The 16025-nt window shown below is 54.1% G+C and overlaps 1 protein-coding gene across 1 annotated transcript in view; it reads right to left on the minus strand.

Annotated features, from left to right (window-relative positions):
- Positions 1-202: 202 nt before the first annotated feature.
- The window catches only part of Xylt1 (xylosyltransferase 1), a 95851-nt gene continuing 80028 nt past the window's right edge, over positions 203-16025 (minus strand). The window contains exons 7-12 of the mRNA XM_042698124.1: positions 13879-14095; positions 10646-10822; positions 8981-9255; positions 4174-4369; positions 2124-2457; positions 203-789 (exon numbers count right to left, since the gene is read on the minus strand). Of these exons, the coding sequence (XP_042554058.1) occupies positions 467-789; positions 2124-2457; positions 4174-4369; positions 8981-9255; positions 10646-10822; positions 13879-14095 (1522 nt within the window). The 3' untranslated portion in view covers positions 203-466. The remainder of the gene's footprint in view (positions 790-2123; positions 2458-4173; positions 4370-8980; positions 9256-10645; positions 10823-13878; positions 14096-16025) is intronic.

Consider the following 16025-nt stretch of genomic DNA (forward strand, 5'->3'; position numbering starts at 1 on the left):
CCAGCCGGGTTGGGCCACAGAGGGGCCCCCCCCACGACTCCTCAGCCCCCACGGGCCTGAGCGGAGCTCAGCCCACGGTGAGCGTCCACACCTGGTGGAGAGCACAAAATCCTGCTGTTCAGCATCAAAGTTTGAAACTCACTTGTGGGGACGGGGCGGGGGGGGGGGGGGACAGGGATGATCAGGGGTGGGGGAGATGGGAACCTGTGGGAATGAGGTCAACCAGAAGGGAGACCCGCCGCCCCCTTCGCAAAGGCCAGACGCCCAATGCAGGCCAATCCAGCGGTGGCTTCCGAGGCTCCATTACCCTACGGGCTCGTGGGGTACCCTGCCCGGGGGGTGGGGGGAGTACCGCCTCACCTCGCCCGGGGGCGGGAAAGGCCGAGGTCCAGGCCCCACCGGCCGCCTCTGGCTGCTCCTCCACCGGGATCAGATTGTGGGGTTTTTTTGGGGGCCCGCGCCGGGGCTACCTGAGCCGGCCGTCGGGTTTGACGGCCCCCAGCTCTGACTTGGGGTCGGGGCTGAAGGAGCTCCAGGCTGTCTGGCTGCAGGCCGGCATGGTGGGGCAGGCGGAGGGGCCCACGGAGCACACCTCCATGGCCGTCCACATGGCGCCCACCAGCGTGTCCAGCCAGCCCTCCAGGGCTACGCCGGTGGACGCCGCGTTCCTCCGTGCCTGCTCCACCTGGGCCGGGCTGACGGGCAGGCCGAGGACCGGGTTCAGGCTCTGGAAGCTCTGCTCCATGTAGGCACTGCGGGGGGGCCCGTTGTGCAGCTTCAGCGCCTCCTCTGAAAGCCGAGGGGACAAGGATTGGATTAGAAGTGCAGCTGACAGGACGCCTCCTCACACCGTAGTGGGCCCTGTGCTGGGCACGGGGCATCACCTCACGTAATAAACAAATAAATATATAATATGTATATATTATAGCATATATATTTGGTGGTACTGGGGTTTGAACTCAGAGCCTTCAGTCCCTTAGTACTTGAATCATGTCCTCAGACTCTTTTTTTTTGCTTGAGTTCATGTTCAGATAAGGTCTCCCACTAGCCCCAGACTGTGATCCTCCTACTTCTGCCTCTCATGTAACTGGGATGGTAGGCGTGTACCACCACATCTGGCTTATTTGCTGAAGAGGGGGGCTTTGCTGACTTTTTTTTCCTTCCTTTTGCCCAGGCTGTCCTTGAACCACCATCTTCCTGGCCTCTACCTCCTGAGGAGCTGGGGCGACAGGCATGGACATCATGCCCGGTCCAGGACTCCAGGCATACACCCCTCTCTTCCCCTGCTGACATCATTTTCCTCCTGTCTGACGGGAAGTGCTCCTGGGTTTGTGACTCCGGGAGAGGAACAAGCCCAGATCCAGCTGGCCCTCTAGACCTTTCTCACAGACCCAGCCTACCGCAGGGCCAACACAGCTGGGGAAAAAAATTATGTCTGTACAGACCCTGAATGGGCTGCTTTAATTCTTGTCCTTGCTCCCTCCGCAATACAGCGCAGCCGCTATTTGCACACCATTAGCGTGCCATTAGAGCAAGTGGAGGTGATTTATATATGTAGGTTATAGGCAAACGCTCTGCCGCTCGGATGTGAGTGTTCAGAGAAGCTCCCAGAGCCATTTCCCACGGCCGGCCGGCCGTATGGTGCAAATGGAGGGAGCAGTGTTTTGAGGGTTCCCGTTTTGGGAGTCTGTCTTAGGCCAGTCTGTCCGTCCACCCTCACAATGGACAACACCGGTAGGAAACGCACTGGCTGTGTCTCTGCGGCCCGTGCTCTTCTCTGGGGCTGGCTGCTCATTCACCCCGATCTCGGCTTAGGTGAATCGTGTATTGAAGAACACGATTCCCATGCCCACTACGATTTCTACCCAGGAAACAGTACTCTGCTGGGACTCCATCTTGTTGGAAATACGATCCAAACTCTGAGGCCGGCCAGTCATGCTGGATACAACCTCAGCGGTGCAGGGAGGAGCCTGCGTGGCTGTCCAGGGCAAAGAGCCAGAAAAAGAAGCTCAACCCAGTGACTTTTGACTGCTCTGCCAGGCGGGCTGCATGGCCCATGGGTGAGCACCCTGTCTGAAAAGTTCCCAGGGTCCCACCTCCTGCAGGAGCACGGAGGTACTCACCCGGTTTGATGGGCTGCCTGTTGGAGAAGGTCAGAGGGGCCACGAGGAATTTGGTCTCAGCCACCGGCACCCAGTGGTGGAGAATTTTCACCGTCCAGACCCCAGGTCTCAGGGGCAAGTTCAGGGGGGGCTTGTAGTGCGTGAACTCCGCGGTGGACTCGATGAGGATGTCGTAAGTGGCGGCGATGACGTTCACGGGGTCCACCCACACGATGGTCACGGTCACGTTGGGCCCCTTCCCCCACCTCTGCATCCCCACCGGCTCATCCATGGGCCCCAGGAGCCCCCCGAAGTTGCGGAAAAGCCTCTCCTTGGCATCCCAGTCAGTGCCCACCTGAAACAGGGAAGCTGGTCAGTGCTGGGGCCTCTGGTCGGCGGGTCAGCTGCCGGCGTGGGGCTGGGGCTGGGCCCAGGGAGGCCTCGGGACGCCTAAACCCATTTCACAGATGAGGAGACTGAGGGGCCATGCTTAGGCGTGGCTGCCCAGCAGTGGAGTGGGGCTGGGGTATGACGGGGCCTGGAGGCCTCCAACTCAGCTGCGGCACCCCGGGCCTGGTGCACAGCCTGGGTTTTGAAGCAAAACCCCAAATATTTTTGGAAATAAGAATGTGCCCACCAAAAGTGGCCGTGAAGCTACTCTCAAATCAAAGCCCCCAAACCATGCAATTCTGCACACCCCATTAAATCTATAGTATGCCGAGTCCCAGGCCTTGTGAGTAAGGGGCTGTCCCTCAGCCTACATCACATTTATTTTGTGTTTTTCAAAGCGAACTCTGTGTGTGTGTGTGTTGTAGAAAAACTGAAAGCTCTCACGCCAGCATCGCTTTTTCTGTAGAGGCTGATGGGGGTTTGATGAGTACCAGCAAGCTCTTTGCAGTCCATGCCAAGGACATTCATGGAGCTGGGCCTACCAGGCCCGTGGTAGTAGTGTCTCGTCACAGGCTGGCCAAAATCAAATGTCATGTCACTGTGGAAGGTCACCCAGTGGCAGGCAGGTAGAGAGTCAGCTCCCAGACCCTCAGCACAGGAAACTTTAATGGGAAACTAATGTCCTTAGAGGGTCACCAGAATCTGCAGGAGCATGGTCAAATGGGGAGGTGGGGATTATCCAGTGAGCATCTGTGGTGGCTCAGACCTAACCAATCCATCCAGAGCCATCGCTGAAAAGGCTGGCTCCACGAGAAACTCCCATGCATGCCCATATGCCATGGGGGTCTACTGAGCATGGAGAGGGTAAACAAGGCAGGACTGCGGGGCGCTAGAGAAGGACCAGCAAGGGAAACGGAAGCAGGTGAGACCCTGTCTCCCATCTAGGCCAAGCTCCCTCCTCCCACCTGCCCATCCGCCACTCCTCCATTGACTGACGGTGCTCATGCGGAGCCAGCCCCAACACCAGGAAGTGCGACCACAAAAACACACCAAGCATTTGTGGCCAAGGAAACCTGGAATCAATTCTGAACTCTTCCGCTTTCTAGCAGTGATGTAGGGGGAAAAAAAAATCTCAAAATCTCCATCGGCCTCCCTTTCTCAATCTGTAAAAAAATGGTACTAATGCCACCTTTTCATTAGCAAACTGGTTTGCTACTGGTCCATTACTAACACAGATTTAGAGGAAGCACCTGTTAGGACCAAAAAAAAAAAAAAAAAAAAGGTTAAGCTGGGCACTGGTGGCTCACACCTGTAATCCAAGCTACTCAGGAGGCTGAGATCTGAAGATCGCGGTTGGGGCAGGAAAGTTCGTGAGACTCTTATCTCCAATGAACCACCAGAAAACCGGAAGTGGCGCTGTGGCTCAAGTGGTAGAGTGCTCGCCTTGAGCTGAAGAACTCAGGGAAAGCACTCAGGCCCAGAGTTCAGGCCCCATGACTGACAGAAAAAAAAAGTAGGCCAGGTTCCAGGTCATACTATCCACTCATGCTGTGACCCTCCACCCTGTGTTCAGGGCCATCTCCTCCTGTTGGCAACCCAAGAAACACAAGGTCCATGCTTGGCACAGGACCTGGCCAGGGCGCTGCAGAAGACAGCATGTGTCCCAGGGCCCGGCTCTTACCTCAGAGAACTGGAGCCTCCCGAAGTCGCTTGGGGGGCTGGCGACCTTGAAGACTTTCTTTGGCATCACCCACGTCTCCAGAGTCTCGAGCTTGCTCACACCCAGGTTGGTAGCATGGTGCTTGATCAGGAAGCCCTGGAAGCGGTCAGCAAGGAAGTAGAGGTGGACGGATGCCGGGTGGCCCATTGGGTAGTACCTGAAAACAGAGCTCACAGGTCAGGGACTCCCAAGTAGCTGGGACTTCAGGTGTGCACTACTCTGTCCAGCTTCTTACCACGTTCTTCTGCGGCGTCAGTCTAAAAACTACTGCCATTGTATGGCTGATCTTAATTACGAAGAACTTTTTGCTGAGTTATAAACGTAAAACATGCTGACTGTAGGAAAGCACAATAGAGGAAATAAAATGACTCCTTTTGATGCCTGTTCCCATACATAACATTGATTCACAGACACGCATTGAGTCCTCTGGTGCTCGGTACAGTGGAGCAGAGACGGTGTGTGAACACAGGTTACCGATGACTTTCCCTGCAGCCTCATTTTTATGTCTACATTTGCATAAATTACATAGCTGCATCTTGCCTTTGCTCCATGGGACTCCTCAAGCCTTAACATATAGATTGTGTGTGTGTGTGTGTGTGTGTTTGCATGTGTGGGCATGTCTTATGTATGTTTTTAGTCATGCCTGTCTACCATTTATAATTATCCGTAGTCTAAAACAGTGCTGTGTTAAACTTCCTCCAGCAAAACTATGTTTGGAATGTTTCTTTCTGTATGTGCGTGTGTGTATTTCTCTATTGGTAGTTCTGGGATTTGAACTCAGAGCCTCGCATTTGCTGGGCAGCTGCTCTACCCCTTGCGTTGGGTCTGCAGTCCTATTCTGCTGTTGCTACTTTCAAGCAGGGTCTCTCAGCACGGGGCTGGCCTCATCCACACCGTGTGCTGGCTGGAATGGGAGGAGAGAGCAAGGTCGAGATGGCTGGAAAAGAGCTGGGAGCGGGGAGCAGGGAGCGAGGGGAGGAGAAAGGTTCCTTGTCCTTCTTGCTTGTAAAATAAAAAGCTGTTGCTTGGGCCACCTATGAATTTGCCCAGCACTGATTCCCTCATTACTTTCTGCTGTCCTCACCCAGCTAAATGCCTCATTTTGGAGCTGGAGTTTTCCATCTCTCTGTCCTGTTAAATGGCTGGGGAAGCCGCCTTCCCATGGTGCATCTGTGCGCAGCACTGACTGGAGGCTGGGGAAGGGTGGGGGCAGGGAGCCCTAGGAGGAAACCCCGGTGTGAGCCATGGAGACTCACACCAGTGCTCAGATCTAGGAGTCCCAGCGGCAGGAGGTCACAGCAGGGCTGGGACATGGAGTTTCTGGAGCTGATGGTGAGGCTTCGGGTCTGTCCTAGCCACTCAGGCAGTGGCGGACCACATGGGACTGGTTGAGCACCTGAAGCTCGGCCTCGTGGTGGAGGAATGCCACTTCCCCTTGCGTTTCTCCTCAAATAGGCGCTGGTGGCTCACGGTTATAGACGTCCCCAGGGCTCGGGGCCTTGTCATCAGAGGTGATTCCTCTGTCCCCTGAATCCCCTGTGGCATGTGGGACTGACTGCCATTTTGGCATGAGGCTTCTAGAAGCCTCCCTTGGGTCCCCCGGCTTTCTCGCATCCTGTTTCTGATTTCTCTCTTGGAAAGTCGGGAGATTTGGTTGCAAACATGTACGTCAGCTGACTTCCAATCTACGGGACTGGAGGCGGGTGTGGCGGGCGCCCCCTGCAGGCAGCATGCGGCACTGCACACACCGCCAGCTGGCACTGAACGGAGCTATGGGTAATAAATACGGTTCTACCCTCCAGTTTCCTTACATTTAAGGCCGCCATTCCAGGCATTCCTGCAATGCACATGTGCCGCTTCATAATGAGAAAATGAGTCAATGCACATTATTTTTAATAAAAGGTCAACATGGTGGACTGGAAATACACGTAGGCATAAAATGCCTAGAGGAAAAAACCCAGGCTCTGCTTCTGCTCTCTGTTTCTTGCCTTTGGGGAGAAGGGTCTTGATTTATGTGCAGTTCTGATTCATAAATGTACGGCTTTGCCCACAGCAAGGCACATGGTCCCATAAGGGTTAAAAAAAAAAAACCAAATCAAAGAGGCCCAGGCCAAAGGATTACAGGCCTGAGGGACATGGTGGATTGCTTTATTCTAAAGCTAGTGCCAGGGGAGAATCCCAACAACCCTAAATAAATTGGGGGTGTCTTTTGGAACTTCCTATCAGCTCATTCATCTTCTGAGCTCTAGGAAGCCTGGGATTAAAGCCTGTCTTTCGGGCTGGGCCGTGTACGGAGGTGACATGCCTGTGTGCCAGGCTGTCCACTCTACCGTAGAGGGCAGGGGAAAAGGACCCCGGGGGTCCCCAGCCACATACCAGGGGTGGGCCGGAGGTGACATCCCTGGGATACGTTCAGCTGGGGAGAGGTTATGGGGCTGTCAGAGGGGAACCCCGAAACAGTATTAGAAGGTGGGTGGTGTTTAGGATGGTCCTTAGGATGATGGCAGTCACAGCAGGCTGTGAGTAAAGATGACGGCCAGTGACTCACTCACCCAGGAGATCCCCTAATGGTGGCCTGTGCAGGACCAGGCCCTCGAGCATGGAAGACGTTAGCAGACCTGGATACTGCTACTAAGCTTAAAACCCATCCGGACCCTTTTGAGCATTTTCTCCTCTGAGCTTTACAGTTATGTTGTCCAGGGAGGGTGGTGAATAATACTCTCGTTTCACACATGGAGAAACCGAGGCTCCGAGTAGCTCACGATTAGCCTCAGGGCCACTGCTAGGAAGCAGAGGTGAGTTCACAGTGCAGGTCCCAGGTCCCTGGCCTACTCTACCCTAAGCAGACCTGTGAGCAGGGAGAAGGCCAGTTAGGTAAGGAAGTGGTAAACGGGGTGGCCGCTGCCCAGCAGAGGGTCTGCTGGGGACAGACAAGCGGCAGGCAGGAAACCTACCTGTGTCTCAGAGAGTTGTGGGGAAGGAGCCTTCCTTCTCCTTTCTTCCCTAAGAAGAGGAGGGAGGGGAACAAAAGGGGCACCGGAAGACAAGCCCGGTGACAGGGGACTGTGGCTCAGAGCTCATTTCTTTTTTCACTGCGTGGTTAAAAGGAAGCTAGGAGAGGAGAAGGGGTGGGGAGAGAGGCAGCAAGGAGAGCGATCAGAGGCACGTCTGGGAATCTCTCCTAAAGCAATAATCAGAAAAGAGAATTAAAATAAAACACCCCAGTTTTTTTTTTTTTTTTTTGCAAATATAGGATTCATCAGAAGAATAAAATAATGTCATTTGCAGGGAAATGGACGGAACTAGAACAAATCATGTTAAGCGAGGTAAGCCATGTTCTCCCTTGATATGTGGAGGTTAGATCTGAAATGCGCTGGGATGTGACAAATTACACAGGATTCCAGATAGTCGCATATAGTGAGGCCCAAAGAGGATAGTCTTAGGAGGGAATCACAAAGGAGCAATGCCCAAGCGCCTCTTCCTATGTATATAACATCACACACATTCTGAAGTGAACTCCAGAGCTATGGAAACAAAGGACTCTTTTCTTACTTTGTTTTTTTCTTTGTCTCATGGTTCTGTATGCTTTACCTTCTATAGGGTGTATTCACATGCATCTCTGTGGGAGGGTAAGGGGGAGGGCACAGAATTGGAGGAAAACGTGTGAAAGGGGGCATCATTGGAGCCCACTGGCTGCACTGGACATTGATGAAAGTGGACTATGAAACTCGTGGGTGGAGGGGGGAGGGAGGGAATGGGAGAGAAGGAGGGAACAGATGACGCTGTACGGAAGGAAGTGTGCTCATTACCAGACACCTGGAAATGCCACCCCTCTGCCTGTCACCTCTGTAATAACGACGAAGTAAATTAAGAAGAAGACATATATAGGATGTATCAGAACCTTGCTCCCCACAGGGAAGGGTCTGGGCTCTCCTCTTCATTGGACAGAACGGGGACACTGAGACCCGTGGCGTGGTACGGGGAGGGGTGGGCACCAGATTCCTGCTGCCATGATGTCAATGTCCGTCAGAGAGGACGGGAGGAAAAGCCCGCGCAGGGGAAAGGGGTGGCTGGCTGCGGGGATTTTGCTTTCCCCCCCGACCCTTCCTCCTCCCCCCCTCAAACTCTAGAACATCCTTTAAAAAAAAAATTGCCCGCTCGTGGGAGGTGAGCTGATTCTAAGAGCTGGTAGAACATCTTAGAGTCAGAACTCTGCCTTTTAATGATTGATTGAGTTGTATTTTTAGGTGGGAGAATGACATCATAATTATATATACATGTATACATTTTAAAGGACACCCTATTTTTTCAGAGGTACCTATTAAAATATTTATGGCGGGAATTGACACCCGTGTCTGGGATTCCTTCCCGCTGCTGGAGAGGAGTGGGATGTGGGGGGGGGGTGAAGGGGGGGGTAATGATGGCAGTCGATGGCTTCAGGGCTCTGCTATTTTCCCTGCCTTGTATGCATTTGACATCTTCCGTCATGGAAGGCTGATTAAAAAACCCTTAGGTTGCTTTGTTTTGTGTTTCAGGGTTACCTGTCATTTAAGACCACCCCAAGGGCACCCAAGGGTGGCATACATCTGTCTTAAAGCCACTGGCGATCAGATGATCAGGTTGCGTCACAACCGGAAGGAACTGCTGGGGGCAAAGGTCAGGGGGAGGTGGAGACAGGGAGGCAGCAATGGAGGTGGCGGGTCAGCCACTGGGGTCCCCGCGGGGAGGACGTGGGGGGGGGCAGCGGGCCGGGGTTCCTGGGGCTCACCTGCAGCTGCTCTCCCCGGCGTCGGCGTTGGGGTGCGGGGCGGCCGCGGCGGCCCGGCGCAGGCCCAGGCGCGTGAAGGAGTGCAGCAGGCCGAGCATCACGTCGCTGAGGCTGTGCACGCCCTCGGGCTCATCGTAGATGTTCTCCCAGTAGGCTCGGAGGCCCGGCGTGCCCGCGGGGTAGTTCCCGTACAGGTAGTAGTCCAGCTGCCCGATGATCTCCTGATTCACCACCGCCTCGAACTTGCGGGCAAAGAAGGTGGGCCGGGCTGTCTGCTGTGCTCACAGATTGAAGAGGGAAAGGGCGTCAGCAGGTGCTGGGGAGACCACCCTCCCCTTCCCACGGCGAGGGGCACCGGGATCCAAACCCCTGCTCTCACACCGGTGGACCCCTCTGTGTCGGGAGGGGACTTGAGGACCCAAGCAGTCCATGCCTGGAGGGACACCTCGGCATCTCGTAAACGACGGCTATATCCACCGAGTCCTCAGCTCAGCTGTGAGCGGGGAGGAGGAGTTCCAGGAGTTATTCATCGAAGGGCACACACACACACACACACACACACACACACACACACACACACACACACACACACACACACACGGATGAGCCGGGGCAAATATAGCCTGGGGATGTGTCTTAGGTGGCCAGGAGGATGTGTTGAAACAGAACTCTCTGGCAGCGTTTAAGAAGTGGAAGCTTCGGGCAACCATTTCTGGTTTCCTGTGTTTACAGGTATAGTCCCAGACTGTACTTGGGAGGGAGAGATCAGCAGATCACAGCCAGGAGTCTGAATTGCTAACAGGCTTTAGCAGTGGCCTGACCCCTGACCAAGCTAACTCCGCTTCCCCTCTCTCTCTCTCTCTCTCTCCTTCTGGTCATTCTTTCTTTCAGGCTTATTCTTTCTTTATTTCTTGGTGGTTTGCTGGTGCAGGGGGAGCGGGCGGAACTCCTTAGGCTGACACTCTATGGCAGTGTGCCTCCAGCCCTGCTTTTTACCGGTTATTTTTGAGACAGGATCTCACTTCCAGCCTGGGAGTGTTGTCTGAGCTGTGATTTACCTATGACAAGCACACTGCTAAATCTACTGGAATATTTGTTAAAAAAAAAAAAAAAAAGAATTTATTTTGGGGTCCACATGAGATGGTACCTGTCTGTAAGGAGGTAGTGGGCAGAGATTGGGAGAATCATAGTTCAAGGTCAGTCAGTCCCAGCCCCAATACACACACACAGACACACAGACACACACACACACACACACACACACACAGAGTCAATGCCCCATCTCTCAACCAGCAAGCTAGACTACAAGAGGTATTCAAACATATGCTGCTACTTTCCTAACCTCTATCCAATAGAGACAGCCGGTGTCAGTCCCCAGGATGGCATCTCTCTCTCTCTATATTTTGGGGGGGTCTGACTGAGGAATGTTCTAGAGGATTGTGATTTGAAAGGGAGTGCAAAGGAGCAGCATGGCCTTGGAAATAGATCCTTGAATAAGGCTTTTGCCCTTCCCGTGCCTCAGTTTCCCTGTAAGATGGAATATGAGCATGCACAACGTACATCCTGTGAGGCTGTCGTGGGGTTGATGAACGGTCTGACCCGCCCTGGCACCAGGGGCTGTGGGAGGCAGGCCCGGGCGGGGCCTGGGGCGGGCGTCGGGCTCACCTGGAAGCGGAGGAAGTCCTGCGGCTTGAAGTCGTTGGGGGAGCAGCCGCACCAGTCCACGATGTGCTTGTACTGGCACTTGCAGCCCAGCTTGCGGTTCCAGTTGGTAATGCGCAGGTTGTTGTCTACCATGGTGTCGCAGTGGGGGCCATTTTCCAGCACCGTGTGGAAGAAGGACTGCCGGGTGGGGAGAGGGGCCAACCTTAACCCTCCTGTCCTCCCCTGAGTACGTGGGTCGGCGCCTCTCAGTGGAGTGGGGTCCAGCTCTGGGAGAGCCGGCCTCTGTCCTGAGCGGCTGGTTCAACTCGGGAGCTGGCTACTCCCCAGAGTGCCATCTTTAACCCATGCTTACAATCTGACATCAAGACGTCCCACGGCTCGGGGTGGCTGCTGTCTGCCCAGTAGACGGCCAGGGCCTCTCAGGGCTGTCAACATATGGGGATTGGAGGCAAACATGGGGACATCTACCAGGACACCTTGGGCTAGGGAGGCTCAGACCTCTGGGTCTGAGGGAGCGTGGGCATAACCACCAAAGGGTCCAGACTCTGCCACGAGGGAGGGAAGATACACAGGGGTACATAAACCTGGGGCAGAGGTGCCCCAGATCCCTGCCAGCCGGGGGGCGGGGGGTGGGGGGAGAGGACACGCCAGAGGGGTTTGCTGTCCATGGTGCTGAACGAGGCCACGCAGTGTGACCACAAGGGAAGGGCTGCTGTCCATGGTACTGGACCAGGAGCCATGATTCATCATATAGTCTAGGAGGTCAACCTCTGAGAAAGAGGCAATGGCCAGAGTGGAAAGACAGCAGAGAGGAGGTACAATGGTTGGAGCTGCTGAGATTTTTTTTTTTGACAGAGTAGCCAGGAGAAAGGTGAGGCCAGCCTACAGAAGACAGCCCTCCCCCGCCCCAGCTCCCCAAGAGAGGCTGCCGGGGACGTGTTTGTGGGCGCAGACACTGGTGTCTCCTCAGCTAGTCCCCAGAGGTGTGCGGGAGAAGGGAGGGCTGAGCGGGCGACAGTCTCGGGGGACAAGGGAGGAAAGGTAGGGCTTACGGATTCCTGGGCACCAGCAGTGAGGCCAGTGTCTTGACAAAAACAGCCAGACTCCCAAAGAATCTCCTCTAAAGGGTGGGTGGGAAAAATGAAGCCACTGTGCCACCCCTGTGGGTCCCCGGGATGCAAGGTGCCAGGCCAGCCAGACTGGATGGTGTCCTGGTCCACAGAGACACACCTTCCCCACCAAGTGACAAGACAAGAACCCAGTTCCCAACCACACCTCCTCCTTCCCCACCATGCAGTTTCCCCAGGGATCATGGATGACAGGGCATGAGAGAAAAGGGAGAATTCTGCTGATGCAGGATTAAAAGCTGCAACTTAACACATGTGCTGTGGGGTTTCCTGGATGAAAATCACTACATGAGCCGCCTGCTCTGGTCTGGGCTCAGGCCAGCTGCATGCTGGGGGCTCACGCCTGTAAGCCTAGCTACTCAGGGGGCTGAGGCTTGAGGATCATGGTTCAAAGCCAGCCCAGGCAGATAAGTCTATGAGACTCTTATTTCCAATTGACAACTAAAATGCCAGAAGTGGCACTATGGCTTAAATGGTAGAGCACTAGCATTGAGCACAAAAGCTCAGGGACAGTACCTAGGCCCTGAGTTCAAGCCCCAAGACCAGTGCACATGCGCTCTCTCTCTCTCTCTCTCTCTCTCTCTCTCTCACACACACACACACACACACACACACACACACGGAGACCACATGGTTTACAGCTGGGGGCCCCACTAGGGTGTAATGGGGGCTCAACCATGAAGCTACAAGCTCAGTAGCAACAGATCCAGCTGTGCTGTCCATGCAGATCTGGGAGCATCATTTCAAGACTGGTCTGGGATGATTTAGGATGGGCTGCCATCTGAGACAATGGGTGTTTCCCACCCTGGGGGCCAGCAAATGATTTTGGGCTCCCTGAAGCTTTTCAGCGCTCCCCACAGGACGCGGGGCGGTGGCCTGAGTAGATAACAAGCAAGAGGGCTGTGCAGGAAACACAGCTGGCCAGCTCTGGGATGGCTCGGGTGTCTGGGGTGTGACTATGCAGCCAACAACTACTTCCATCAAGGACTGAAAAGGGACTGCTGGTGCTGACAGGTGGTCATTATGTAATTGGTAGCTGTAGAGGGTCTGGATGAAGGTCAAGTGGATCTGTCTACCTGCTCTGGAAGGGTCAGCAAGTACAGCTGTGCAGGCTTTCTACTGCAAGATTCCCCGGAGGCATCATAATTGCTGAAAGCATTAGAGGCTTGCTTTTTTTTTTTTAATTTTCAGTACTGGGCTCTGGATTTGAGGCTTTGAGCCTGCTTGGCAGGTGCTCTACCACTTGAATCCACCTCTAGCACATTTTTGCCGTGGTTATGTTTTTGAGCTATAGCCTCTCCTTTTCATCCCAGGTTGGCCTGTGATCTTCCTATTTATACTTTTTGCTATAACTGGAATGGTAGATAAGAACCACTCTACACAGCCTTTCCTGTTGAGCTGGGCAGGGGGCGGTGTCTTGAAATCCTTTGGTCTAGGCTGGTCCAAACCACAATCCTCCTGCTCTTACCAGAGTAGCTAGAATTACAGGCATATACACCTGTATTGTTTGTTTGTTTGTTTTTGTCGGTTGTAGGGCCTGAACTCCGGGCCTGGGCACTGTCCCTCAGCTCTTCAGCTCAAGGCTAGCACTCTACCACTTGAGCCACAGCACCACTTCTGGCTTTTTCTGCTTAGGTGGTGCTGAGGAATCGAACCCAGGGCCTCATGTGTGCAAGGCGAGCGCTCTACCACTGAGCCACCTTCCCATCCCTACACCTGTAATTTTAAAAATAACATTTTCTCCCTGGAAAATGGAACCAAAGTATCTTGCTCTAACAAAATCGGTATATTATGTGTTTTTTTTTTTTTTTTAAAGAAATAACCAAAAGGGCCTGAGCATCTTGAGCAAGAGCTGCCTTTTCTGTTTACACAAATGCATTGCGCAGGCGGCTGGGGGTGATACAGCTTCTGGTGGCCTGGAGGGGACCCAGAGGCCCTGCTGCGGTCCCCACATGGCCAATGCAAGGCCAACGCATTCTTATCTGGACAAGGCAGGCAGACCTTCGACATAGCTTTGTCGAACACCCCGCCGCTCTGCAGGCCGCAGCTGGCCCCGGCCTGTGTGTGTGTGTGTGTGGGGGGGGGCAGACGGTCCCTGGGACTCACCTCGGCCGGCAGCAGCGTGTAAGAGTAGAACTCCTTCATCTTGGTCACCAGGTCGTCCGTGGAGAACGTCACGTATTCCACGAACTTGCGGTTCAGCAGGAACCAGTCGGAGCCGCCGTCCACCGAGATGCCCTCGGGGATCCGCCGGTCCCCCAGGCGCCACATGCGGGTGTCACACTCCAGGAAGAGCCGGTCCAGGCCTTGCTTCCGGATGAACCTGCGGAGACCAGCTAGCCCTGAGTCCTGCGGGGAGGGAGCGCTGCCCAGAGCCCCAGGTGCTCTTGGGTCATTTGTGGAGCATTTGTGCAGGGGTTGGGGGCTCTGTGCTGTCCTCTGGGACAGGCGCCCTCAGTTACCCCTCACGCCGGGAGCCACTGCAGCTCAGAGAGCCACGATCGCAGGCCACGTCCACGGCACTTTCCAGACCACATTGTTTGTGCGGTGGCTGCAGCCTATGGAGAGACCACGCCCACAACGCACATGGGCGCAACGCATGTACTTCTGGCTGGTGTTTGTGGTGCCGGGCCTCGTGCGTGCCAGGCAGGCGCTCGACTGCTGAGCCATGGCCCCTGGGCCTCAAGGGATTCTTGACTTAATGCGACGCTGGGGACCACAAAATAGTATGAAAGTGCCAGCTCAGCCTTGTGTGCTTTGCAATCTGTGCTCTGCAACCCCATGAACAGTGCATGCAGCTGAGTACCTCTGCCCCTTGCCCGCTCATGGCTGATCCACACAACCACTAGTCTGTGCCACCTCCTGTGGCGGACCGGGCTTCAGGATCTGCTCAAAAGCCCCTCACAAGCTGAGAGTCACTGGAAAGCGAGGAGTGCTCTCTGAGCCTCAGTTTCCCCTTGGTATGAGTGCAGAGTTGGGCCAGGTCTCCATCTTTGTCTGGGTGTTTATAAGGACCACATAGATCCGGGAAGCTGTGAAGTGTGCTGGTTGTAGTATGTATGTGTGTGTGTGTGTGTGGGGGGGGGGGTTGAGGACTATGGAGAAAGCGTAATGCCGTTCTGTAACCATTTCATTCCCTTAACATGTTTCTGGCTGAATAACACATCTCCCCCAGGCTGAATCTTGTCCTAAGGCCTCTGGCCAGAATTCTAGCAGTGATGGTCCAGGAGTCACTCGGTTATACCTAAGAAGAGGGTCCCGTGGGCCAGGTGTTATCACAGGACACCTGCAGACAAAGAGGGCCAGAGAGGGCAGGCAACTTTCCCAGCAACACACTGAGGCTCACACAAGGGCAGAAGGCCCAGAAGCCAGTGTCCCTGGGCTGGTTCTCTCCACATACAAAAGCTAAGCTTGTTAGCACAGCCAAGTTCTTGCTGGGGAGCGGCTTGGTGAGGGTATCTTTACTGTGTCACAGCTTTACCCAGATGGAGACACAAGGGGTCAATAAAGGGAAATAACATCTAACATCCTATCTCAGCTTTGGCTGGTGCGTGTGCATCATCACACAGAAAACTTTAACTTTCAGATAGCTTGTGTGAAAATTTACATGGGAGGTAGAGGAGAGGGAGAGAGAGAGAGAGAGAGAGAGAGAGAGAGAGAGAGAGAGAGGGACAGAGATAAGAGAACAGAGGTACAGGGACTTGCTGGTCCTTCCTTAGACCGGCTCTTATAGTTCATGTTCCATTATATGGGATAATAGCGTCGTCTTGCAATTTTAATGTGATGTCCCAGGCCATAATATTCAAATGCAATATTTATGTAGTCATCTCCAAAATGAAATATTCATGCATTGGGAGATTGGCTCTATATTTACTGTGTTCCAAACTTGGATACGCTGCAAATATATGCTTTGGTTAATTATGAGTAAATAGACAAGCGAGTCCCTAGGTTTTAGAAGTTTCTGGGGTCACGGGGCCTGCCGAGGACTTTGTTTTCACTTGGGAGAAAGTGGCAGAGGCCCAGAATCTGGGTAACAACCAGATGAGAGGATGTTTGGATTTGGGCATTAATCATGACTTGAAAGAGTAAAACAGGAGGATAAGGTAAGTCAGTGAGGACACAATGGGATGCCTCTCTCTCTCTCTCTCTCTCTCTCTCATTCTGTAGCTCTCTCGTTGATCTTGGCTCTCCAGCAGAGGGTGCCCAGCTCTCTGCCCTACGGGGTGAACACAGCTTCACAGCAGTGCTCCAGT

The sequence above is a fragment of the Dipodomys spectabilis genome, unplaced genomic scaffold, assembly GCF_019054845.1.
Source record: "Dipodomys spectabilis isolate Male_0828 unplaced genomic scaffold, ASM1905484v1 ptg000231l, whole genome shotgun sequence".
In the NCBI taxonomy this organism is placed as follows: Eukaryota; Metazoa; Chordata; class Mammalia; order Rodentia; family Heteromyidae; genus Dipodomys; species Dipodomys spectabilis.